Source organism: Etheostoma cragini, chromosome 10 (assembly GCF_013103735.1).
Source record: "Etheostoma cragini isolate CJK2018 chromosome 10, CSU_Ecrag_1.0, whole genome shotgun sequence".
In the NCBI taxonomy this organism is placed as follows: Eukaryota; Metazoa; Chordata; class Actinopteri; order Perciformes; family Percidae; genus Etheostoma; species Etheostoma cragini.
This window is the reverse complement of record NC_048416.1, coordinates 20478595-20505584: the sequence shown is the minus strand read 5'-3', so window position 1 is coordinate 20505584 and position 26990 is coordinate 20478595. Positions and strand designations below refer to the sequence as shown.

Sequence of the window (26990 nt, the reverse complement as noted above, 5' to 3'; positions counted from 1 at the left end):
TTCCCTTTTCTTTCTCTCTATCTCCCTAGATGAGGTAAAGTCTTTGCCCTGTTCTCTGACAGCCTAAACAACAGTATGTTCCCCCAGCTCTGCACTTCCTTCACAGTCAGCGCCAACACCATTGTCATTTATAAACATTTTATGCCAGCTCTGTAGGGTAATGGCTAATTTCTTCCACCACACGGCTCTTCATTAAAAGTTGATTTTCTGTCAAAATGTATCCCAATCATATTATCTGCAACTACTTGGACAACTTTGGTTTACCTCGGGATTGTGTCTAAGTTGCTCACTCTGATGCATCCATGGTTATATTTTTAATCAGTAAAGATGTTCATGTTATGCTTGAACAGAGCTGATTTGATTTAAAGAAACATGTGGTTAAATAAGCGATAAAGCATGAAGAGATGTCTGAATATAAGACAATGACGAGACTGAGGTGACGACTTTCACAACGCATTAAGGAGTTTCCTTCACCAATTCCTTCACATTATTTCCCTGGATCAGGACACCTCAGAGGTCATTATTGTGACAAACCACTGCCATTTACCAAAGAACATAAAAGAGTAGGTTGTGTTTAATTAACTGGGGACAAACAAAAGGTTTGAAAAGAGACATTATTTAAAGAGCATGCCTGTATGACTTTGACAAGTCTTAAGTGCTGCCCACAAAGACTCAGTTGAATAGACCATTGAAGAGGGCAACACCAGATGTCTTGAAGTTATAGTCTGTAAAATTTGAATTAGATTTTTTCTAGCAGCAGCTTTGGTGATAATAAGTAATTGCAGGCGTGCCCCAGGGACTTCATTTCCCAGAGTTACTTTCAAAAACAAACAGCAACTGAATGACATCAGTATATTGCAGTTCTTACCACTTTCCCTTTATTTGCCTTACCCGGGGAGGAAAGGGCAGAACATCCCCTCAGACCCGAGTGTGCCCGGGTGCTATACATTGCTAACGTTATTAGCGGATAAGAGCCTGTTGGGTGCTAACTCTAGCAAGAGGATAACACAGTGTAGGCAGCACCCATTGTGTTGGTTTGTCTCTCTACTGACAGCACTCCAAATTTACAAACAACAGAGCTATATATTGGAATCAACCGGAATTGTCCTTTAAGACACAATTAACTATAAAAAAAAAATTTACGATTTTTTTTTTAGGCTTTTGTCTTTATTCAATAGTGATGGTGGAGATAAAGAGAGGGGACGACATGCAGCAAAGTGCTGCAGGTCGAGTTTGAACCCAGGCCGCTGCATAGGACTCTGTCTACATGGGGCCCGCGCTCTTACTGGGTGAGCTAGAGGCCTCCCCAAAGACAAAAACTTTAAGTTTAAAATGATAGAGGCGATTTAGGCACCGGAACGTGACTTTTACTTTATTAATTATAATAATAATAATAACTTTTATTTATATTGCGCCTTCCATGCAACCCAAGGACACTTTGCAGAATTACTGTAGCTAAGCTAATGGATGAGTGTTTTAAAAATATCCAGGGATGTAGCATTTTGAATATCTGCAGGGAGGGTGTTCCGGAAGGATGGGGCTGCAACACTAAAGGCTCTGTCTCCAAAGGTACAGAGTGTGGTGTGGGGAATGGAGAGCAGGCCAGAATCTGAGGACTGCAGGTTTCGGGGTTGGGTGTATGGATAAAGGAGGTCGGGAGGTACTGTGGTGCCAGGGCATGGAGGGATTTGTAAGTGAGAAGGAGGATTTTATATGTGATGCAGGACTTCATTGGAAGCCAATTAAGGTGGATGAGGTTTAATTGGAAGCCAATTAAGGTGGATGAGGTTTGGGGTGATGTGCTGCCAGGTCTTGGTGTGGGTAAGGACCCTGGCGGTAGAGTTTTGGACATACTGGAGCCTGTCTAGGGTTTTGCTGGGGACCCCAAACATGACTTCATTGCAGTAATCCAAACGGGAGGTTATGAAAGCATGAATGAGGGTTTCTGCCAAGGAGTCAGAAAGTGATGGCCAGAGTCTGGAGATGTTTTTGAGATGAAAAAAGGCTGATTTGATAATGAATTTGATGTGAGTTTGGAATGAAAGGGTGGATTCCAGGATTACACCAAGTTTGCGGACCTCATAGGATGGGCAGATGGCGCATCCATCAACAACTTTTCATATTAGGTACGGTTAAATCGTACTGTGCCCAAGTATATATTGCCCCCCCCACTTCCCCACTGCTCATCTTTTACATTAGTAATGTGGTTCCATACCAGAGAAGACTTGCATCATTGCCTGCGTGATCTTTTTTTATGTTGGTGCTACAGTGTAGAAAAGGGCGTTGGGGCAGACATTGCTGCCCTGGGGACCATCAGACCGGCGGAGACCGGAAGAGCAGTGAGGTGAAGCCCTGCTCCTGGCGGAAGGAGGAGCCAAAGCTGCTGGGGCTGGAGCTCTCTACCTCGCGCCGGAGCTCCGACTGCTGGCAGGATCTAGATCTGTCCACAGCGGGCTGCACTTCAATATGATATAGAGGCATCTGTATTCAATTGAGACTGTTTCATAACCGGTTAAAGACTGCTTCTTAATTGACAGTCCACTTCCATTTCTTGGTTTTTACACCTGATGCGAACCATACCAGAGTTTACATATGAACCGTATTCAAGAACACCTTTTGAAGTGGACTTTGTCACTGGACACAGTATTCACACTAATCAAACAAACTGGACTTTAGAGTCAAGTGTAATGGCGTCCGAGCCTGGGTCCCCTATGTGAAAGCCCTTTTTGACACTTCTTTTTGTGACTCCTCGTTGTTAGTCACTGTATTTCCATGTATCTTCATCTTGTACTATTGGACTACGCTTTTCTATTATTTGCTCAACTGCAGCTTTACACACACAATTCAACGCATGCACACAAACAAACTTCTATTCCCTGACGGAAATGTTCAATGAAGATATATAAGCACAGGGAAGAATTCATTAATTTGGGTGCAGGGTGTTTGTGATGGTCAACTACAGGAGGCCAGCGCTCAAGCTACTCTGATGCTGGTGTATCGTTCAATAGTAAGGAAATCAATACATATCCAACAGGTTCATCGCTCCATGAGTGCTGGGTGTGAAAATAGCTCCTTGTTTCAAGAGTTTGTACTTTTTTTCTCTACTGTTTCCCAATAACATTAAAAAGCCTTTTTCATGTTTGGCAATGCCTTCTCTTCCTTGATGCCTTCCTCACTCCCTCCTCTTCTCCATAACATTCTCCAGTTTTCTTGCTTTTATTTATGTTCCTTTCTTCTTCAGTATTATTTTTCTGAAAGGGAAAATCAATATACACTCAGCCGTGAGAAACAGCTGAGAAAGTAAACACTTACAATAAGTAAGTCTGGAGTTTTTTTTTTTTTAGAGTGAAAGTTGTTTTTTATCTGAAAGCGTGTGTGTGTGTGCACATGCTTTTGTTCTAATTGTCTACTTTTGTCAGGTTGCCACAAAGAAACCAATGGGTGCTACTAATTTGGCTGATATCAGGAGCATTTCATCACCTTGGAATGTCTGCACTGGCAATAGTGTTAGCATTGTCTAAATTACTGCTCTCTGAAGTACTGGGCACCAACATTACGTAGATTGGTGAAGGAAGGTTGCTGAGGCCCTGGAAGGAGACCAGCTGAGTTATCCTCAGGCTGGCAGGGTCATTCAGGAAGTGTAATCTCCTCCCACAATGTCTCCATTGAGAATTGGTTGAGATTAGCTGTATGTGTTTGTGTTCATGTAATCTTGGTTTCATTGAACAGGACTGAAGGAGGACTAATGCCAAGTTCATTTGTTTGGTTATATCTGGAGAATGAGTTGAGAACGGTTGAGAATTTTAGGTTGCGGGATTGTAAATTAAACATTTGAATTCAAAATGCATTTGAATTGAAAATGCAATTTTGGTCCTCACAGACATAGCACAAATGTCTGTGTGTGTGGATGTGTGTGTGTGTATGTGTGTGTTTGTGTGGGGGTGTGTGTGTAAGGGAGAGAGAGAGGAAGAAGGGACTGAAGGGAGGTCGGAGTTATTAGTCCAAAATCTCGCCTAGGGCGCCAAATGCCAGGCCCTGAGGCATTGAGCAATCATTCTAGTAAGACTGCTGCCACTTCTATCAAGTAACTTAACCTTTCATGAAAGAACAGGGTGCCACTCTTCGTGTGTCTTCTGTTACACAACCACACACTCTCGGTAATGTGACCTCTGCCTATTACATTACTTAGTTAAGGAACAGTTAATTGAAGCTGTGTTCCATCCACTGCTGCCGCGATGACATTTCAATGAAGCTCAGCAGAGCTATGAGTGATGACTTGAAGCACATGTGTTTGTGTACATAAGTGACATAGCGAGAAAGATAAAATAAGACATTGCTCTGTATTTAGTCGATTACAGGGTGGATGTGGGATGCAAAGCTACATCAAGAACAGGGTTGGAGTGGGGAGAATTCACCTTGCCAATAACATGACATTTTCCACCAGCAATAATGCAGGCTTAATTTGGCTCTGAAGAGCATCTGGTGAAAATTGGACATAGTTTCTCTTTAGCATCATCCCATGAATGATAGATACCTCTCACCAGTGTGATAATGGTGTCTGTTGATGTGTTTGATCGTTATTTATGTGAGATAACAATAAATGTGGATTTAAAGTAATAACCTTATTGATTTATTTATATTGGTAGCCCTATTTTCAACAGGCTAACAAGCGCTTCACAAATAGTGACCACTTTAGTTCTAAGTCTAGATCAGAGGACTGTTACCAATGTTTGGTTGTGCAATCTGAGATTGCTTTATATGCTGTACATTAGAAGTATATATGACAAAAATAGCCAGGAAAGGAGACTGAGTGTGTCTTTGTTCATACTTAAACGTATGTACATTAGGGCTGTAACAATCCACCAGGAGAGTTATATTCTCAGTAAATGTAATACAACTTTCTCTCTGCCACATGACATAATTTTGTCATTGATTACATGCCACTTTGCAACACAGTAATACAACAAAAACCTTATTTATGCTACTGATTGATTTCAGTATTGAAACTATCTAACTCCAGAGATTCTTTTGTACGTTAAAATAATGTTTCCAAAATCGTTACAGTGGTTAATTTTTCATGAAAAAGGCTTTTATCAGTGCTTTCATCGTTTGAATGAGACATAAGAATAATGTCAATGGTAACATTATAACTTTAATTCTGCTTGCAACCTGTAGGAGGAGTGAGGAGGAAAAGTGCTTTGGTGCTTACTGTGAAGGTGCTGGTCGACAAGCAAGTAGCTAATGCTAGGTCTGTAACGTTAGGTTCATGTTACCCATAAAGCTAACTCTTGGTGGGTAACATTAGATTACGACATTGTTTAACACGCTCAGTTATATTTAGTGTGATTGTTTTAACTATGATTAAGAACTCTGGGCTAACCCACGAATTCGTGGTAATGGTAAAGGGAATGGTAATTTAGCCAGCTAGTAAACCCCAGTCTTTTTGCCTCACTCTTCCGGCACTGCAAGGCATCATTCAGGTGAGAGCTGACAACAGTTAGTATTGGAGCATTGGATCTGGACCGGATGGATAACTCTGGGAGTTCAAAGGGGTGTGTTGCGACTTTGCCTTCTTACTTCGCGACACAGATTCGTTGATCTGAATGTCGCTATTTCGGTTTCATATTGCATAACGTTACAGCCATAATGTACATGGATCTGTTTTTGTTTGTGTTTATATGTATGTGTGTGCATGTGCATGTGTGTGCATGTGTACCTGGTTGTGTGTCGTTGGGGCCACTGAGGAGGAGCATGTTAACCAGAGGAGCAGCCGGTCCACCAGATGTTCCTATTCCCACTAGGCTTGTCACAAGTGGACCTTTACTTTGCTCTCTCTCTCTGCAGTACACACAAATGCGCGCACACACACACACACACACACATTTCTTTGTGATTTCTTCAGCAGACTATACATAGTACATGCACAGCAACACAATATGGAAAGCTACTGTATGCTGTTGCCGATGTAGATTTGAATACAATGAGGATCTCGTTCAAAGCATGCTAAAGTGAAGAACGTGTAAGCCCACCTGGCCACACTGATAAGGCTTTTTCAGTATTTAAGATTTTGTCCTTAGAAAATCTAAAGCATTTATTCACAGATTTAGGTCTGTATTGGAAATATGTTTGACTGAGTATTTTTAAAGTCAAAAGCATTCTTTACATTCTTACGATATGTGAGGAATACAAAGGGTTTTCAGTGAGAAACTGTGCACTGTGCACCCAGAACACAACTTTTGACAATCACGCCCAATTCCCGGAACCATTTAATGTCACTGGTTTGCTCCTCAGTGCTTGGTGCACTGGGCTCATTCTCATCTTCATATAGCATGGTTGGGTGCCTTCCATGATGCCATGATTTTAGGTAGGGGATGGGGCCATTTGGAAATGTCATGAGAAAGGTCGAGACCATCATTGTGGCCCAGTTCAAGAGGCTGATTTATCAGGTTCTAGAAAATGAAATATAGTAAGGGGCTAGTAGAACAAGCAAGCCCCTATAGGCACACCAAAGGTCACCTAACTTAATTTCAATTAGGCCTAGGGGAGACCATGACAATATGTCACTGTTGGAATGAGTGCTGAGGAAATGGATTTACTTGTAATGACAGTGTGTTTATGGGGATTAAGATAAGTCTAATTAGTTAAAGAAGCTGGCTATGTTAGTACAGTACTGATTGACGAGTTTAGGAAGGAGATGCCAAATGAAATAATAATTTTACTGAATTCCACACAGTGGCACAAGTGCCATATATTGTTTATTATTTACAGAGGGAGAAAAATGCAAGTCTCAGTGCTTCCTTCACTCCCTATCAATCACCCTGAATTGTGCCGCGCTGAATCCCATCAATTACTGCTTTGTGTTTGACACATACAACACCAGTTCTGATTTGCCAACAATATCTGGAAATAGCAGCATTGTAAAGAACAAACGGCTTGACATTTTAAATATTTAAGTCAAAGTTTACCACAATACCAGACTGCGTTCAACCCAACTCCCTATCACTACATTTGTCAAAAGCACCCCCACAGAAAACGCTTTGAAATGAGTCACAAATTGCCAGCAAATGATTTTCTGCTCAAGGCGAATAACAGGGCACCCACTCTTTGATTCAGGATCTTTTTTCGTCCCCTCTTTGTTTACCCATGCTGTCTAGCGGCCACTCTTTTGGAATCCCTATTGATAGCTGTCTGACAAGGGGCTTGGGTGGCTGCATTGCCCAGAGGGGGTAGTTTGGTGAGCAGTATGTGGTTGCATACCATTTGAATGTGTTAGAATTTATGGTATTTTATGTACAGTATATCTAACTAGGTGTAGGTGTTGTGTCTTCTTACATGCCAGTGAGTTACCAGTTGTGTTTGTTTATCTGTCTGTCTGTGTTTGCTGCTCGTAGGTTTGTGTGTAGGCAAAGGTTTGTGTGTCTTGCAAGTGTGATGTGGCATGGAGGTCACTTCTGTCAGATCCAACGTCCAGGCCCATGCTGTGATGTGAAGGGCACTGTCAAGAGACAACCACAAGGCAGCACAGGTACAGCTGGCCTCAGTGCTCTTTTTCCTTTGTGGCACACATACACATTGGGGGGGACAGACAAACATCCATGCTTTGTGTAAAGTGACACACGGTGGTGGGAAAACCCCCCCAGGGAAAAAGCCCCAGTATTGTACGGTCTCTTCAAAACAAACACTACCACCTACTTGTTGACTATCTGTTTGCTCGTGACTAGCTACGTGGCTAGTGGGAGGATAGAAGCTCATACAGAAGATGTTTAAAGCTACAAACTAAACTTTTGAAGAGTAAAGGTTGAAAAACAACTATAACCCGTGGGTGGATAAGTCCGAATTTTAAATATAGATACTGCAAGTTCAAACTGATGACCTCCTTAGAGTCCAGTTGTATTTGTAAGACTTAAAGAACTGCCAAAAAAGATGTAGATCTTTTTTTAAACAAATAACAATTAAAAAAAAAAAGTATGTCAGTGATTGGAATAACAAAACCTAAGATGTTAAGAACACACCTGTTGACAATTACTTTTTTTTTTTTGAAACGCAGATAGGTACTAGAACCAAAACATTCCTAATAATAAAAATGGAAAGTACAGATACCCACAATAAAGTCAAACTTTCTCACACCAGCACTTTATTTAAGTTTATTTAAGAATGTGATTTGGCTTCATTTCCTACAGGAGAAAAACTCTCTACCTCTCTATCATTATTCAAAATTAGAATCTAACTGAAACTCTTCTGCATTTCTACACAAGTAAATTACATTGTCAAAGTTCAAACAGCTTGTTTAAGTGTGTGAGAAAAAAAGCATTTAGGTGAGATAAATTCAGTGTAACGGAGGAGTAAGAGTGGTAATTAAAAGCAGGTAAAGCAGAGCAAAATACATAACGCATGTTCATGTCCTTGTGGACATACTATTGTTGGTCTTGATAGATTGTGAGATACAGTATGTGCGTGTGAATGAGACTTTGGAAGTTTAATAAGTGTGCAGTGAAAATATTTCTGTGATAGGTGGTGATTTGTTTGTTAGTTTTCACATGAAAAACACCCAAAAGTATTGAACTAGACCCAGAAATACAGCTAGAATAGGGTTAACAGCAGAGGAATCATTGTGTATGTGTCTTTCAGATATTGTGGCGTGTGTCTACAAATCTATCTCACCCTTCACGTTTCTGTCAGTCTCTTTCTGTGGATGTTCTCTGGCTGTACCCCTCCAGTGTACACTATGTCCACACTGCGGGAGAGCAGCTCTGAAACTTTAATGCTAATTGATCCCAGTGAAGAAGTGTGGACACAGGTGTGTTGCCGCAGGCCCTGTCTCTGACATGGATGCAAAGGGATTCTGGGTAACCGAGGGGCTTATAGGGCCAAAGCAGAAAGTGCCACTAGCCAGGCACAAGTGACCCAGTTCTTTTCTAATAAGCACAGGTTTGAGTTGCTGTGCATGTGTGTGTTTGAATGTGAGCAAGTTTGAGTCTTGTACTATATGTGTGTTAGTTTTTAAACAAGTATGATAATTGTGAGCCTTTGAGCCCCGGGAAAACCCACATCTAAATCAGACGCAAGTTTGCAGATTGTGTGGGTGTTGGTGGGCGGTTGCATGTATCGGTGCGCATGTGTGTTGGTTTGGATAGGAAAGAGACTTAGCGTACTGCCAAGACGCAGGTGTGCGGATTATGTGTGATCCCTTCATATTCTCTGTAGTATAACTTTTGATGGCTTTTCTGCCATGTAAATCTTATCAAAAACTAGCTAACAATAGAACAGCGCTGACAGACGCCCAAGCATCTGGCGAGCCCACACTCTGAATGTTCAAACTGCTGTGAACAACCTGTCTCCAGAAAGAGAGAAAGTAACTGGGAAAGAAACTCAAGTGTGTGAGTGTTTATGTTTGTGTGTGAAAGAGATGGAAAGAGGAAGAAAGAAAGAGGGATAGGGGGAGGAAAGAGCTGTTGATAGCCTCATAAATCATAAAACAGATGCGCAGTATCTTAACCAGTGTTGAGCCAGGTGATGGCATGATGATATCTGAATATGACTCTGCTTCTCCTATTTCATCTACCTCCATTGACTTTGTTCCGGCACTCTGCTCAAAGATAGAGAAAGATAGAAAGGAGAGAGAGCAGGAAGAGAAATAACTTTGGCCAGTACAGGTCCCCATTAAAGTGTGATGAGTGGCCTCAGTGAGGGGCTCTGTGTACAGCACTTTATTCAGGAACAATCACTTATTTATAGCTGTTGGAATTGTGTTGTTTGCTTGTTTTATTGAAAACCTTGTGGGTAAAGTCGTGGCGGGTCACCTGGCATGTGAGCGGCACATCTCCAGAGGGCATCCCTGCAGAAAAATCTTCCTTCTTAATGAATAAGTGAAAGGGAAACATACATATTTTTAATTCACACAACATCTTATGTCGCCTGAGATGTCTGGTCTGTGGGTATGCGAAGTCATCCTGCAGGCGGTTAAAAAAGCCACAAAACTTCCCTTGGACAATAGCAGACATGCGTATAAGCACACAATGGATCTAAATGCAGAAACATAGACACCACAAAGCTCTGATAGACAGTGACTGTCAGATGTTGTTTGGGAAGATAGATCCATTAGTGTTGACTCCCACATGACTACAAGTGAGGTTACCAGGCAAGGCACAGACACGTTTACTACCTTAATAAATTGATACCGTTTTCTTAAAGCTTTTTTGTATTTCTTGCAAGAAGGAAATTACATAAAAAATGTCTAATATAACTGACAGGATTATGTTTTGTTTTAGTTATTCATTTGAACACCTTTTTATTCAAAAGAATGGGTTTAGAGGTTACAAGAAGAAACAGTGTGTGATCTGTATGTTTGTCATCTACCACCTTTACTTTAAGTTTTGTACACAGCAACTCACATTGACAGTCCCACACGCGATGGACAAGCAAAAACATGAGGGTAGCAAAGTGTAGTCCTTTGCAGAAAAGGTTGTGGTGTTTTGTGTACACAAGGGAGCATCTCTCAGTATAAATGATTTATATTAAAACAGAAAGTGAAAAGTCTTTCTGGAAGCACAGCCCCCCACGTGAACAGAATGGAGCATCTTCACATGAAGTCCAAATGGGTCTGATGGTGATGGCATGGAGGAAAGAGCAAGGCTGCTGGCTTGCAAAGCCTTCTGTGATCTCCACCACTACTCTCACTGCGCACTGGGACACATCAAAAGGGGAATTAATAAATAAATAACACACAACACCATGTTTTATTAACTTGGGTAAGGCATCAGTGGTTAGGGGTCCTGGAGAATCCTGAGATTGGATGGTGGCTTGGATTGTTGTTGGAAAACTTGTAGCAGCTGTCTAACCAGTTGCAGATTTTTTGAGGAAGAACTCATTGAACTCGCCCATCAATGACAAAAATGTCACTTTGTAGTAAACTGTTTAAAATACATTTTGTGTGTGTGTGTGAGCGTGTGTGCTCGTGCATGTGGGTGTGCTGCGGTACAGCATGTTATTGAGAAGCAAATGCAGAAGTAGTCATTTATTAATGTGATATGTACCACAGTGACTCAGTGACTGTACCTGTTTTTTCATTATTCATTCATCCAGTTAGATTAAAAGTTTGTCAACAACACCTACAATGAATATTTAAATTACTAGATTATTATTTTACTATACAATACAGAAGGGCTGCAACTAACAGTAATTTTATTATCGATTTATTTGTCAATTTCAATAAACCGATGAATTGTTTGGATTGTTTGTTTCAAAATTGTAATCATTTTTTAAAAATGCAGGTGTCCTACATTTCCGTTTCCATTATATACTAAAATTAAATGGATTTAATTGAAAACCAAGAAAAATGTAAACAAAAAGAAAACAAATGCAAGTTCTTAGGGCCCAAATTGACATAATTGTTCATTTATGAGAGCAACACTTTAAAACAGTCATGATATTCAATTGCCTGTTTTATAAAAGCAGCAAATCTGCAGATTTGAGAAGCTGGAACCATCAAATGTTTGTCTCAACAATTGACTCAAATGATTACATTTTCTTCAATTAACCTTTACAGCCATACACACACGTTTTTTTCCCTGGTATTTCCCGTTATTTAGCCCTATCTCCCGGACCCCTCTCAGTTTGCTGTTTCTCCCGGGAAGCTCCCATAATTTGCATGGCCCAAACTCCTTTATAAATAATCGGACCAATATGTTTGTCTAATGTTGACCAGTTGCCAGATCTTGGATGAAACACATTCTATTCACAAAATCCACACACCACAATGTTCAACCCGTTTTTCACCTCAACCTGACAACCTAGAACCCAGTTGCGCTGTTTATCTCTGCGCAAGCTTTCCAGAAAGTTCAGACCCAAAAGCAAAGGATGTGTTCCCGCAAATGAATCGAAATATAGCTGTAAATTTCAACAGTGTTGGGCACAACAATACACATGCATCTTACCTAGTCATATTGACAACCTCCACGCCTTTTGTAAGGTGTGTCGCATTGATTTTAATGTAGCGCACGACGGGAAAATGACATTACCCAGCACATTAAAACAAAGTGGCACCATTGCACAGAGGAGGCAGAGAAGGGCACACAGGCGATTTCTTCCTTCAAAATAAACCACACCAGTTTGGCTTCAAAGTATACTTCTTCCATGAGGGCACTGAGAGCAGCTAAATCTGCCACATACAACTATAACTCTCAAAAAGTGAGCACATATTCATGTTTACAAAACACACTGATGTTTACCAAAGAGAGACAATTATTGATGAAGGAATGATGAAAAATGATTTAACGTGTTAAATTTGTTTGTACCAAAGTGTTAAAAACTTACAAATTAAAATGGAAATCAAAACATGGAAATTAAAAATATAAAGAAATAAAAATAATTTAAGTTATGTTTTCATTTATATTGCAATGTAAATAATACACTTAACACTTACAGTACACTTAACAGTACTTCGTCGAACAACCACCTCTGGTTATTAATCTTCTTCACCTAATACGTGGTTTGGACAAGAATTCAACACTATTCCTAGAGATGTGGCTTTAGCTATATTTTTGTTTACAGTTACGGAGTTGTACAGCTTTCTTAACATGGCACAGATGTTTGCTTCCATAACCCCGATTTTGGAGTGAAGGCAGGATGTTTTTTATAGCCTGGTTTATTTTATAAATATTAATACTGGATGATGCTGAGATTCAACTTATTTATCTACACATCGCAGAAAGATTAGTGTAGGTGTGTGCGTTACCGTGAGTGTGTGCATTGCATGCATGTGTTTATGAATGTTTGGGTGTAATTGTGCGTGTGTGCTGCCAACGTATTTGTGTTTCGGAGACTGTGTCTGGGTATTATGCACCTGTAAGCGTGTATGTGTTTGTGTGTCATCTTGATAGCACTGTGAAGGTGTCATTGTGCAGCCTAGGCCCTGTAAGCTGTCAGACAGTGAGAGATGCTGCACCTCTAAAGGGCATGCTTTCTGGGCCTTTCCTGTCTATTATAAGCCCTGCAACACTCATCAAGGATGTTGAAGTGCACCCCCATGTCCCTCAAGCAGCCACAGAGAAAAGCCACCTTTCTAACTAGGAGAGCCCTTGCCTCTAAACTTCGCATACCCTTGTCTTCCATTTTGACATGATAAACGCAAGCAGCAGTAATGAGGCATCGGATTGTCATGGCATCCATTTTGTTTTTCTCAAATCTGAGTAGAAGCAAAGAATCCTACCCTTTCTCCATTTTGAGACACCCAAGCCTGATTCTCTCCAAGCTTCAGCTCTTTGCCAGTACCAGAGGTTAACACCTCATGGCATCCTTACTGGTTATATGAAATCCCGTGCGGGGGTTGGAATTTAAAGGAAATGGTACATTGCACCCAAGACCTTTTTGATAACACTCAGAAGTGATGACACCGAAGGTGGTGCAAGCACTACAGCAAAGATAGACTGCACTGATCCAGCTAGCCAAAGATTGAGATGTGTCACTATCTTGCCATCTGTAACTGTCATGCCTGGCGTCGTCAGAAGCAGATCTCCTTGATACCAATCACATCAAATCTCCAGTTTGCCAAGAAATAGTATAAAACCAGCTATCGATCTTGCCCCACCTCCCTGTGTATCAACACAATCCATCTGTGTTCATCAGACTATCTGGCTTTCTATCTTTTGTTGTCTGCAGGCAGGCAGGCGTTCTTTTCTTTTCTTCTCTTTTATTTTCTTCCTTCCTCCTCCCCCATTTGTTTTGTGATCCATCAGCCTATTTACCTTATCATGCTGCCAAACCATCCATTTACGCTCCCATCTGTCTGTCAAACTATATCTTAGCTTCCATTTGTCTAACTATCTCTCTGTTTACTCGTTCACCTGTCAATCATGTGGCTTGCCTTGGCGGCTGCAGGTTCCAGTTGCTCGTCTAGCTGATGCTGTCTCTGACCCTATCGGATCAGAAGACTGTTGGATAAAGTAATTAGATTCCTATCACATCATCTTAACTTTTACACTGTGTTAACTAAAGCCCAATGTAATTATAGAAGCTGAGTAATGCCAGTTTCAGGGTGGACAGGAGTTGACAATTTATAGACGAGTTGTGTATTCTTTGGGATGACCTATTTTGAGAAATGAAGTGTTTTTAGTAAAGAGGTAAAATATTAAACTTTAGACTGTAGACAACATGTTTTTGCAGAACATTATCTGTGATCTAGATACATAGTTCCCCAACAGATTCCAAACAGAAGCAGGTCACTGCTTTGGCTCAGTCCAGTTCAAATCAAGTCTCAATGGAGCAAGCCAGACACCGATGTCCATGTTGTCAGGGGGTCTGGCCTCCCACAGAGGTCCAATCAATCTTATAGGGTCAGTGACTGGCCCCCCTAGGCACCAGAGTGCCTTTGCCTGATGGATTACTCTCTCTCCTGGCTCAGGCCTGTGAAACACAGGCCTCTACTACAGGCCCCATCTGTGCTCTCCATGGTGCCGGCATGCATTGTGGTCAAAGTGTCAGGCTGCTGGTGAAGCCCCAAATCAAAAGCTTCAATCTAGTGTACTTGTTCTTGCACTGCTTATATACTTGAGCAATAGAAGCCGTTTATTAGCGCTGCAGTGAATACTCTATTACTGAAAAATTATCTGCAACTATTGTGATAACAATTTTATGATTTTCTTGGTCTAAATTAAATATTTTGATATTTGTAACTGTTTGTTGAACATTTGTTGATGCTACCTCGAACTTTGGGATTTGGTATATAATCTAATAATATCAGATGTTTTATAGAGCAAACAATTAATTAAAAAAAAAAAAACGGTAATCGAGCACGTAAACAATTTAATTTTAATTTTTAAAAAGTTTAATTGTAGTGGAAATGCTCCTGCTCCCTGCACAGCACATCATGTACTGCACCTCCTTGTATCACCAGAGTGTTGTGCCAAAGTAAGTAGATGATGTCAAAACTGAAAAGTAAACTTAAACAGCACACAAACGGGTGGGCAGTGCTTAGCAGTTTCATGAATTTACTCTCTGGGATATTTGTTTTCTTTCATGGTTATACTTAGGTTGAAGCCTGCCTCCTGAAACTTGACTGCTGAGGACAATCATGAATGGGAGTTTTGCCCTAGGCACTGATCGATCGCAAAAGTGTTTTTATATAACTTTTTATTTGGGCTGGGTGTACCTCTGCTGCATCCCAGAATGCAAAGAGGCATTGTTCCGTGACTGAGGAATCAAGTGAAGCAGAGATATTATAAGGAGATTTCTGAACCTTAGAGGCCCGATGAGGATTCTGTGTTAGCAGTAGTCTGTCAGGCTTGTTGTTTTCAATCAAAACTCTAACAAATGTTAGCCAAGCTTCAAAAAGAACGACAGGTTTTTTTGAGGTTACCACACATAGATTCATGCAGAGCTTAAAGTGCATATAGTACACACGGGTTTTACCTGCACAAACACGTACAAAACCTCTTTTCTTCTTTCCTGCTGTTTTGTCCATGGTAGAGACCCGTCAAAGCTTATCCCCTGAGAAGATAAACTGCTTTTTTTTTTTTTTTACTTCCCGCGCATTTGTTTATAAACGTGTGCAGTGTTTTCCTACTTTCCTGAAACATTTTTGTACCGAGCAAAGGGAAGATTTTACTCAAACCAAGCTCTTTTCAGTGGAGTTGTTAAAGGGTAGTAGGTCAATGTTTGCACATTCTTATGCACTATACACCTAGAAGCATGACAGAGAAATAGGCTGCATTTATGCAAAGTATATCTGACAATAAAAAGCGGTACAAGGACAGATGGTGCTGGTTGCAATAAATGGGGTGGAGGGAAAGGGGAGGGGCGGTGCCAGGCATGGCGGTAACAACAAAATTAGCCCTGATGCCAGTTTTCGATGTTTTCAAAATGTTTGGTCTAAGAAAGTCTGGAACTTAAATGGAATCCAGGGATAGAGCGTTAAGGGAGAATGGTTGTATTCCCTTTCTTGGTCAGTCACCAGTATTACCAAGCATGCACATCACTGTACCCACTGAGATAGAGTGGTGATAGTAGCATGGAAAAATTAACCACATCCCTGCGCTGTCAAAAGCGATTGCATGTGTTATGATCACCCTGCTCTCTGCGAACCTATCCTCATTACTGTTTATCTCAACAGACTGTCAGCTAAACTCGCTTTTCCTCCATATGCTGTATACAAACTGTCAAGCAGGAATGCGAACTTGTATACATGCATGCCTTATCTGAAAATTATAAGATTTAGTGCCCGTTTCAGGTTTAAATGTGTTGTCAGTGTTAAGATTGTTTTCTGTGCTTCCTGGCTGTTAAAAAGCGGTCGGCTTATTGTTGTAAACAACGGAGGTAATGTCAGTAAAAAGGAAGATCAAAAAGAGAAAAGTAAGAGAGGGCAAAAGAAAGAAATTAAATGAGAAAATGTGAGACAGTGTGGCATATGGGAGTGAGAAACATAGAGAGTAGGAACATTTCAGTATCTTACCTCAGCATGTTCATCCATTCCTGTCTTAGGCATTTCCCTCTTTAAGGTGTACCTACTAAAACCAACACTAGGTCCAAACCTAGTATATGGCTGTGTGGTCAATGTGCTAAATTGTGGCCAAATCTTTAGAGGGATAGTCAGCAGTGGAGTCTATAATGTCAATGTAGATATTAAATGTTCTTCTGTAGTAGGGTTGGGCGGTAATACGGTATACAAACAGGTTTTAAAAATAGCAACAAGGATTAAATATTAAATATAATTTATTCAATGCCTAAAAATGCTTATGTGTGGACGTCATCTTGTGACAGTGTGGAGGAGGGGGGGCAAGTCGCGCACCAAGTGACCTCGTCTCGAAGAATGTTACTCGGTGCGTCATTAGGTCGGGTTCCTCCCTAAAGAGAAAGGAGAGTTAAGTTATTAATGTTTGGTGTTCAGTTTCTGAACGGTTTAGAGACAAGCCAACAATTTGGTGACGCCATCTGAGCATTACGTCATCATTTTTAATTAGTCACGGTAATACCGTATATCGCGGTAAAATAGGGCAGAGGTTTGACAGTATCAAAATTTGGATACCGCCCTACTCTAATCTGTAGTGGTCCCTGTAGTATTTGTTTGTTGTGTATTGAAGTAGCGTTACATGACATGGTAAAGATTTGTTTGAGAAGAATATTTGAGGACAGCTTTTCAGTGTAATCATATTTTCACCAAGGTATTGTTCTGAATTACTCACAATTAGTTACTTTGTTAAAAAAAAACAGACCCCATGTCACTTGATGAGCTGCAGCATGTATTCATGGGTAAAATGAAACCTACACTGTACTGTACTACCTCACACTCACTTTACTGTTTAATTTTTCTCTGTTCTGTTTTGGTGCCTCATTTTTTTTTTCTGTGGGCCAAGAGCAAATTTTGCAAGAAAACACACTGCTAATCTATTATAATCTATAATTGGGAATTTGTGCATTCAGGTGCCCCTCGTCAAACTCATGGTGCATCCAATTGGACTGTGTTAACTCTGAGTAACTCAAACCCTTTTAAAGTATCCTTCTGGCATCTAATGTAAAGTGAAAATCAAAAATTGAATCTAATTGTGAAATCAAAAGTTCACACTTCATCACTTAGTTTTGAAGTTATAAAAAAATCTAGCTGCAGGTAATATACAGTTAAACAAGGGAGAGAATTCAAAGAGAACACATAAACCCCCACATATTGTAATACAATGCAGCCATAAACCATGTTTTGTTTTGACAATAAGGATCACAGATGCATCCTTATCTTCAAAGACAGTTTGGCTAGATAAATATATATCTATAAGCCACGTACAGTTGTCTTTGAAAATAATGTTTATTACCTGGGGAATTTGGAATTTGTGAAAGTCATTCTAGGACATATAGGGAATCAATACGTGAAAATGCTGTTGAGGGAGAATAAGAGAAACTAGATACATCAATATAGTAAATTCGATAAAATCAAATATTAAAAGTCCACCCTCCCCAAACATCAGCAGAAACACTGAAAACCTTTGTGTACATCCTTCATGTGAGACTATTGTAGTGTGTGTAAGCCTGCACTTTCCTTGTGAGGGGAGTTGCAAGGCATTAATAAATCACAGCAATGGCAATACTACATGTTTGTAAGCAGCAACATTTAAAATATTTCCCCCATTAATGTTGGACACTAAGGTATAATTAGAATATATTTTAAACATATTTTAAACAGATGAAAATAAGGATTCATCCATTATCAAAAAATAACACTTGTAATTCAACCAATACATAGTTCAATTCATCACAGTTCATTACTAATGTTTTGTTTGTTTGTGTGCTTAGAAAAATTACCTCTTTCCTTTCCGTCTTTCCTCTCTATTTTTTTTTTTTTTGTTGTTGTCATGTCTCAGCAAATATTTTGTAATTGTTTGTAATCTTTAACTAAAAACATTTGATCACAAAAAAATAAACTATCTCAAAATCATACATTTCTCTTCAGGTTTTGTTACCAGATGACCTTGTTTAAATTACGGTGTTTTCCAGCGGATTTTTATTTTTTTAGAAAAACAAACATCAAGCCTAACATATACTTCATATAAAACAGTAGCAAAGAGTTCTAAGAGTTTTAATCCTCTAATCTGGTTTGTACATATTTGAGATGTTTGTGTGTGTGTGTGTGTGTGTGTGTGTGTGTGTGTGTGTGTGTGTGTGTGTGTGTGTGTGTGTGTGTGTGTTTGTGTGTGTAAAATCAGATTGAAGAGGGTCACAGACACACTTTTTTTCCAGCTCTCCACAACTGAACTCACCTTTTCTTCGGTTACTCTATTTTTCCCCCACCCTGCTTCTTGTGTGGGGTGATTACTCTTACCAGGGAACGAGGGGCTGTGTTTGCCACGACTGTAGTTTTGCGATACCCAGCCCATAACTTTCAGTAGAAAGAAATAGCTTCTCTCCCTCTGCATCCCATTTATACTTCATATCTTTTTTTCTGCGTAGGGAGTTCCATTACTCTGTAGCTTGGAGGCTGGCAGAGGGGAAGGCAAAAGGGAGGTGCAGGAGATGAAAAGAGGTGATAGAAGGTTGCGGCTGTTGCTGTTGCTGGTGCTAGTGCTGCAGACACTCTCCCTTTCCGACAGAGAAGCAACAATATGTTGATGCGCAGCGAGCAGAGATTTAATCACCTTTATTATGTTTTATCTCATCAAAATATGAAGTGCAGAGCAAATCTGAAAGAGACAAAGGCAGTGACATGTCAAAGAAATAATGTTGTTCCTCACTTGTTCAGCACAAAAGACAGTGAATGCATGATTGCAAAGAAATTCTGAAATAGCTGCAGCTCCAGTCATGCCTTCATGATGCATCCTGTTTGCCTGCTGCAGCTATTTACACACATAATGGGTGATTATGTGAGCCTGACCTTGTTATTGTGGCCTTGATGAATGTGAATACCATGTTTAGATGTCGGCCCATGGTCTGATGCTACCCAGACGATATTTAACTAACATTGCATAATCCCTCCAAAAGTCTTTCTGTTTACACTGGCCACTGGGAGACAATTCTTCAAAGTGTCCCATGCTGAAAGCGTTTGATGGATGACTGGCAGCTTTTCCTTCTTTTGCGGATCATAGAACCTTATCATGATGTAATTCCACGTAATTAGCCAAAGATGACAGTAACACAACAGTCATTATGATATTTAATCTCTTTTGGGGAATCCACTGGGAAAACTGCGTCTCTATCATAACATGAAATTACATCTCTCTGGAGACCCTCAAAACAGTCAGGAGAAGGTTGGAGTTTAAGGCTTAAGGCCTCGGCTTTAGCTGTTCAGTAATCTTGGCATCCTCTCCTCCTCCTATTACCCTTGTCCTATTCAGAGCCTGTGTGTTTGTGTGTGTGTGTGTGTGTGTACGTGTGCGTGTGCGTGCGTGCGTGTGCGTGTGTGCCTGCCAGCATTTAATTGAGTTCTGGTATGCAAAGCAAATCTCCCTGCTGTAACATGGAATACCTGCTCTTCTTTTGTCAATTTCTTCTCCTGTTCTTGTGCTCCTCTGTGTCGTGCCTACTGTAACTCGGAAAGATGTTGCCGCTGGGAGAAGCAGGTAAAGAAGTCATCAAAGCCAATGCAAGTAAAAAGAGTTGCAATCAGTGCTCCACATAACTGTAGAGTTTGTCTTTTGTGTAGATCTCTCCTCCTATCCCCCAGTCCCTGGATGTGTGTGAGTGCACACTTTTAAAGCATTCAATTCAGTAGAGGCTAGTAGTAATGTTTCTCTCCCAGTAAAAAATCGCTGCTGTTTGTTCAATTGTTGTGCTAGATTGATGTGGGGTTGGAAAAGATGGGCCTTTATGCACCTGAAGATAGAAACAGAAAAGTCTTTATGAGAAGCCAATAGATTTCCATTCAAGGATTCTCTGATGGGAGATGCATTTTGCTGGAAGTTTTTGTGAAGTGATTGACAAAAGCTTTCCCATGTATTTAGGCAGCCCCCAAAAGGGCACTTTACATTTGTTAGTACACAAAAAAAGCAGCCTGCTATACATGTTTATGTGGGGTTACATCAAGTGGTCTGCATTGTTCTCAGTTTACACAGAACACAATGGCTGCCTCTTTAAATAACAAAGCCAACAACAACTATGTGATCTTGTTTAAAGCACAGTATTAGTGCATGGGGCCGATAGCAAGATGAAGGCCGGTTATAGTTTACTGTAATCAAATCACTTGATACAAACCACAGAGTGTTATATTTCAATAAAACTATTTAACAAGGCTGTTTTAATGGTGGGTATTCTGTACATAATGTGTTTATATTGTTGCACTTGTTAAAAAAACAGTATTAGTGGAGCCTTTATTAAAACCCTAAATGTTTTAGAGATCTGTTGTGGATTGTTCTAGTTCTTCTTTCATGATTTTTATTTCTCTCCCAATTCATTTATGGTAATTATTTTTGTGTGGTCTTCTTTCTTATCCTGTCCGTTTTATATTTTTCCCCTTCCGTTTACAGTAATCAATGTAGCCCAAGAAGACCCAGCATTACAGACAGAGGGTCTGGATTCTCCCAGCTCTGTTTTTTATGCTGAGGGTTAAAGGAGACAGCTTGCCCAAAAATGAGGTTATAGCAATTGGGCTTGCAAATGATTGGCTACTTTTTTTCTTTTCACATGTGTCCCGTTTTTCTTTTTTTGTACTATGTTTGTTTTGAAAAAAAAAGATTGTATAAGTCCGGTTTACAGGATATAAAAATGAGTGCATAAATAAGTAGTGATGAGGTTTTAAGATATGCTTCCGGCTTTAACGATTACCTGCTTTATATGAATATATGTTAAACTGAAGGAAGCAGAACCTTTATTTTTTGTTTTATTTTTTTACATCTCAATCTGTCTTCCATTCGCTCTTTCTGTTCCTTCCCTCCCTCTTTACTTCCTTTCTCACTCTCACCTCCTGTGCACCATCTGCATGATGCTTTGTATCCAATCCGAAGGAGTGCTTCTCTGTTCTCTACTGTGGTTTTGTGTGTGTATGTGTGTGTGCGTGCATAAGTGTGTGTGTGTTTGTGCGTGCGTGCATGTATGTGTGTGTGCGTGTGTGTGTTTTTGTGCACAATTGCGCACACACATGCTTGTGAATGTGTTCCTAGCCATCACAGTCACTCTCAGCTCATTACCTGACATGATGGATGGAGCAAGTGCCATTAAACAACACCCAGCCCAGGACGCCTGGCACCCTACAGCTGGCACTGAGTAATGGGCATAGTGGTGGCGCCATGCTTGGAAACACCAGGGAGTCCTGTGTTGGTGTGCTTGCAGTCATCTCCATGGCTATGCTTCCTGGTTCTGTCCAGCCCCACCTGCCACCTGGCTGCCCGGCGGTTGCCATGGGCATTTCTGGGCAGACATGGTTGGATAGCATGGGAGGCAGTGTTTGTATGACTCTGTCATAGAACTGGCAACTGAGAAAACCCAAAGAGCTCTTTGCTGCTACTAATCACCAGGTGTATTGCAACCACTTTAAACTTTTATTATTGACTTCTGGTTTATTCAATCTGCTTTTTGTTCATATTAACATTTACAAATCTTAACTTGGTATCCTAAAGGCTAGTTCTGACTTTTTCAGGCTGTTTTGTAGCTTGTAATTTGTAGTGTCTTAAAATACGAATGAGGATAGTGGTTAACTTGCTAGAGTTTTGTAATAGGGATGAAATAGCCAAAACTACAGTCCTTGTCCTTTACCTTTCTGTGCTTTATATGTACTGTACCATATATGACGTCTTATTAGTCTTCAGTTCCTAATTGTTTAACTGTGTGTGCGCCTGCATGTGTACATTTACATTGTCCTTTGTGCATACGCTGCTTCTGAGAGGAGTTGAGGGGTTCTTGAGTAGAAGCCTGGATCAGGAGCTGAATGGAGTTACTATGACACCAGACACAAGCACCTTAACTCCAGCAGCTTCTTCTGTTTCTCCGTCGACCCCTGCTGCTCCGCTCTCAATCAGCCTGGATTTGTCTCATGTTGTTTCTTCTCTCCTACTCCATCTTTTTTCTCCGCCTCCCATAGTTTCTCTATACAGTGTTTCATTTAGTTGAGCTCCTGCGTGCCAGTATGGATCAATGTAACAACACTTTCTTGTTCTTTCTCAGTCTTACTCTGTTTCTGATTTCTTGTTGTTTCTCTTTATTTTTTTTTCTGAACAGACAACCGCCGCGCAGTCCTGGAAAGGTCTCGTTCACGCCACAACACAAACCACCAAGCTCGATGATCACCCGCGCCTACCACAAGACGCTAGATAAGTGCCAAAGAGGCCTGCGAGGTGGAAACCTGGAAGACATCTGAAGGAGGGACAGACCACCAATCACTGTAGCGCGCGTGCGCACACACACACACACACACACACACGCACGCACACACACATCAACAAGTATGGAACAAAAACGCATAAAGAATCAACACAGAACTGGAGCATCTACAGTACATCACACAGAGACATTTCATTTTCATGCTGTTCATCTGACGCCTTACATATTTATTCAACACTTTCCCATCCCTCTAAATGTCCTCTTTAGATGGTTTTGATTTATGAAATGGAAAAAAAGGCTGCTGCTGTTTTTAAAGAAAGTTTTTTTTGCTTGGAAATCCACTTTGATATGGCTATAAGTTTAAGACTTCTGTTAATCCTTTTTTAAATCAAAGTTCCCATTCAGTTTTGACACAAAGCATGCAGTGTTTTGCTAATAGACATTTTTCCACACACAGTAGATTCAGCAAAAGGGCAGCAGACCAGCTGTCCTAAATATGCAAGACAGGGATTCAACACCCATGTTGGCAATCCAACAATCTGCTGACTTTTTCTTTTCATGAAAAAAGAAAGAGTTGCTTAAATTTTTTTTTTTTCTGTCAAGCCCTCCTTCAACCAACATCAAGACAATTTTTACTAGTAAATGTACAAAGAGTCCGGATGAATCATTTCACTTCATTACATACCCAAGAAAGCAACAAGACCCTGGACCCTGTCTGCGCTGATATATCAGAGCATCTGACTCATGGATCTAGAAATTGTAATCTTCATTTTGACAGGATGCATTTTTATTTTTAGTTGTGTAATAGCTAACCAATGCCTTCGGGTGCTGATCTCTGTCCCAAGGTCGCTTTTGCTGTTAACGTGAGAGACTGACACATTTCTAAATGCATATAACTGCCGAGAGGCGCTAACATGGCCCTCTGACCTTTTCTGCAGTCACACAGGTTTTCAGTGGGGGAAGGTTGATAGTACAAAGATATAACCATATTCTAATATTAATCCATCTCAATCTGTGTATTTGATTTTCTTTATACAAATGCTCTAAAAAGAAGTCCAGTAATGACCTCTGTTTGGAGACCAATGGTTAAAAGGACACTCTACTTAGAATTCCCACAGCAATTATTAAAGATTTTCCCCCCATTTTCTAAAATGTTAAACAAAAATAAAATCTGTCAAAAAAAACAAACATTTAAACATAGTGTCATATGAACATATTTTGATTGAACCATTTATACAGACGTAATTAATATAAACAGGGCTAAGCTGCGTTAAAAACGTCACAGCTGAGATTTGAATGGGTAAATATATATTATAGAACAAAGGCCTAATGTTTTCAGACTTATATGAAACACAGGACGTATTACAAACACAGGACATGAAAAAAACACCTAATCCTTGACGTTTGTGTACAAAATGGTTAAAACTTTGCTTTAAGCTTTGTTCCTCTGGACCCACTGTCACATTTTCTTCACGTGAACTATTTATTCATATATTCATGCCTAGGGCAGCCCTGTTCCCTCACATCCCTAAACTGTAAGCAGATGCTACTAAAAACAACCATTGAATCCACATGGAGTGAGCACTACAGTAATAGACTTAGGGGCACAGAAGACAAAAATGATGCTTGTCTTAGTAAGTGAGTCTCCAAACGCCCTCCAATTCGCCAGCACTAAAAGCATAAGTGACCCTTTTTACCAGAGCACAAGTTACTTTAGTAATGCCATAGCTCTGCTTTAGCGCGCGTGCGTGCTTGCGTGCTTGCGTGCGTGCACCATGCTAACTCAGTAATCGGAACAGGAACCCAGGCAGCATAGGACTCAGTGTGCTTGACTCCTGTGCTGTATAAATGGAGATTTTTCATTTAAACAATCTGCCAGTGCTGCTTGTGATGTGTCTGTTTCATGATGCCTCCTCTCCCTGCCTGCATGCTTCTAAAAATGCAATTTTACACATCATCTCGGCTCAAGGTGCATCCCCAATGCTCCAAGAAGTCTGCATATTTAAGAAGACAATAATTCTTCTGTGAACATAAGGTTCAAGCAGTTGCACAGAGAGCATAGAGATTAGGTTTCCGCATAAGGGATTTTGCGTAGATAGGAGTTTTAAGAGTGTTGTATACAGCAGATATAGAGATGTGCCATCAAAGGCAGTGATTTCCTTTTTCCAATCGCAACTTGCCCTATGTCCTCAACACCACCACGCCTGTACAGTTTAGTAAGTATTTAGTAAAGTGTTGATTATCATTTCTCCAAGAAAACCGTTCTCTGCTATGACAGTGTTAGTTGTTGTTTGTCTGATTGGATACTGTACATGCCAAAAAAAACATTGATTTTGGTTGACAATTTGACGTAAAATATGAATCTTGATAAAATTCAAATCAGATTTCTATTTATGTGCTAACTTATTTTTTTTGGGGGGGGGGCAGTTCTCCACAAAAAATGAAAGAAAATTATGTTTTTTTCTGTCTATCAAAAAGAGTGTAACATTTTGTCTGGGTATGAGAAAAGATTTTGCACAGCCAGAAAAAATAGATTTTATTTTATTTTATTTTAATTATTTTTTAATATACTGATCAAATTAAGAACTGTCATTCAAGTTAGATTTTGATGCTATTACAAATTGATAGTCATGTGGTATTTCCTATCAAAAACCCTCAAATCTTGTAATTTATTTGGAGTAAATAACACATTTTGTGATGATGCCTTTGTAGAATGTATTAAGCTAAGAGCTAGGGTGTTAGCAATTGTAGAAGTTTCCTGCAACAGCGATCACTATAAACACTATGTATTGATGCAACCCACAACTGAATAGGAAAAATGAATCATAAAACGTATGGTTTGTTGCCATTTCAATAGATAAAATGTCTGGAAAGCTTTGACTGAAAAAAAATTAACGATAACATTATTTATCTTAATAAAAGCAGCGCACACAACTTCAATTATAAGAGAAACTTCTACAATGACAACATTCTTTATCATCCCTGTAAATGATTGTTGTACCCCACCCTCCCCATACCATATTTTAGAATTCTCATAATTATGTATTTATATAGAAAAAATAGCAGGAGTGTTTTGGGTCAAAGAACCTGATTAGACAGTGAGTGTGGAAAAAAAGCCTTTATGTGTTTTGGCCAATAATCCCATTGTGTTTGAGCTTGTGACTAACTAACCTGAACCGGTTATATGACTTTGTAACTTGTAAGAATGAGGAGGCAGGGTATGAAAGATTTATCAAAAAAACTGTAAAAGGTGCCATTTGGTGGTGATTGGTGGTAAGCGCTTTAAGTAAAAGAAACGTTTGCAATCTAACTTACACTTAATGACTGCACTTTACCTCACAAGATATTTCGGTAACACTTTGCTTGAAGTTTTCTACATAAGGGTGACATGACATTGTCATGACACATGAACCCTAACCCTAACCCAGAGCCGCGGGAACATATTTTGGGGGTGCTGAAAAATTTCCAGAGTGAAGTTTTCAAATCCATCACAATTTATTGAACTGTATAGAGATTCAATTCATTATAAATAGCCTATCCAAGACAATAATTAGCCTGCCATAGACTACTGACCCGGAAACACCAGAAAAAAAAGATCGCTATTCAACCAAATCTAAATTTCTTTCTTACCCATACTGTCAAGGTGAAGACAAAATATCTCTTTATTAAAACAAAGGCACTTTGTGGTGTCAAAACAGTACTAAGGCTTTGATTATAAAACTGAAACACATGTAGGTTATACGCTCGTATAGCGTAGGTTAATTACTCATCTCCAAAAACGTCTACAAGGAAGATGTGACCCCGAGGCTGCAGCACTAAGTACCACGGCTGCCCTGCTGCTGCTAGCTTGGCTAACAACATTAGCTGCCTGGTCGTCTGTTGCTAGCAGTTTGGTCTGGGAGTGTGGAGGTGAAATGCTGCTCTCTTACTTACCAAATTTTTAAATGTATTAAATTAAATTTCTAATGAAAGGGATTAGGTTTATTTTAATAATCAATTTATTAAAAAATAAATGTTTTTGTATTTCTTTTTTTTTTATTATGGTTGTACAACCCTAGTACCCGCGGCCATGCCATAACTTGTCATGACAAAACCAAATGACACTTACTAAATGAAGCGTTGCGCCATAAATGTGTATGACGTCTTTATAATGTTTTAAGACACATTCTTATGTAGACACCTTCACTTAAAGTGTAACGGATATTTCGTCTCAGGCAGAGAAAGAGTTGTTTGAGATGTTTGAATACGACATTTCCACTAACAGA

At 39.9% G+C, this 26990-nt stretch overlaps 1 protein-coding gene across 7 annotated transcripts in view; it reads left to right on the top strand.

Annotated features, from left to right (window-relative positions):
• diaph2 (diaphanous-related formin 2) overlaps positions 1-23011 on the top strand; it is a 384094-nt gene extending 361083 nt beyond the window's left edge. For 5 of the 7 annotated variants that reach the window (XM_034884276.1, XM_034884275.1, XM_034884277.1 and 2 more), the window contains 2 exons: positions 20012-20033; positions 22624-23011. In XM_034884276.1, the coding sequence (XP_034740167.1) occupies positions 20012-20033; positions 22624-22762 (161 nt within the window). In that variant the 3' untranslated portion in view covers positions 22763-23011. The remainder of the gene's footprint in view (positions 1-20011; positions 20034-22623) is intronic. The other 2 variants (XM_034884280.1, XM_034884279.1) reach the window with 1 other exon arrangement.
• The last annotated feature ends 3979 nt before the right edge of the window (positions 23012-26990 follow it).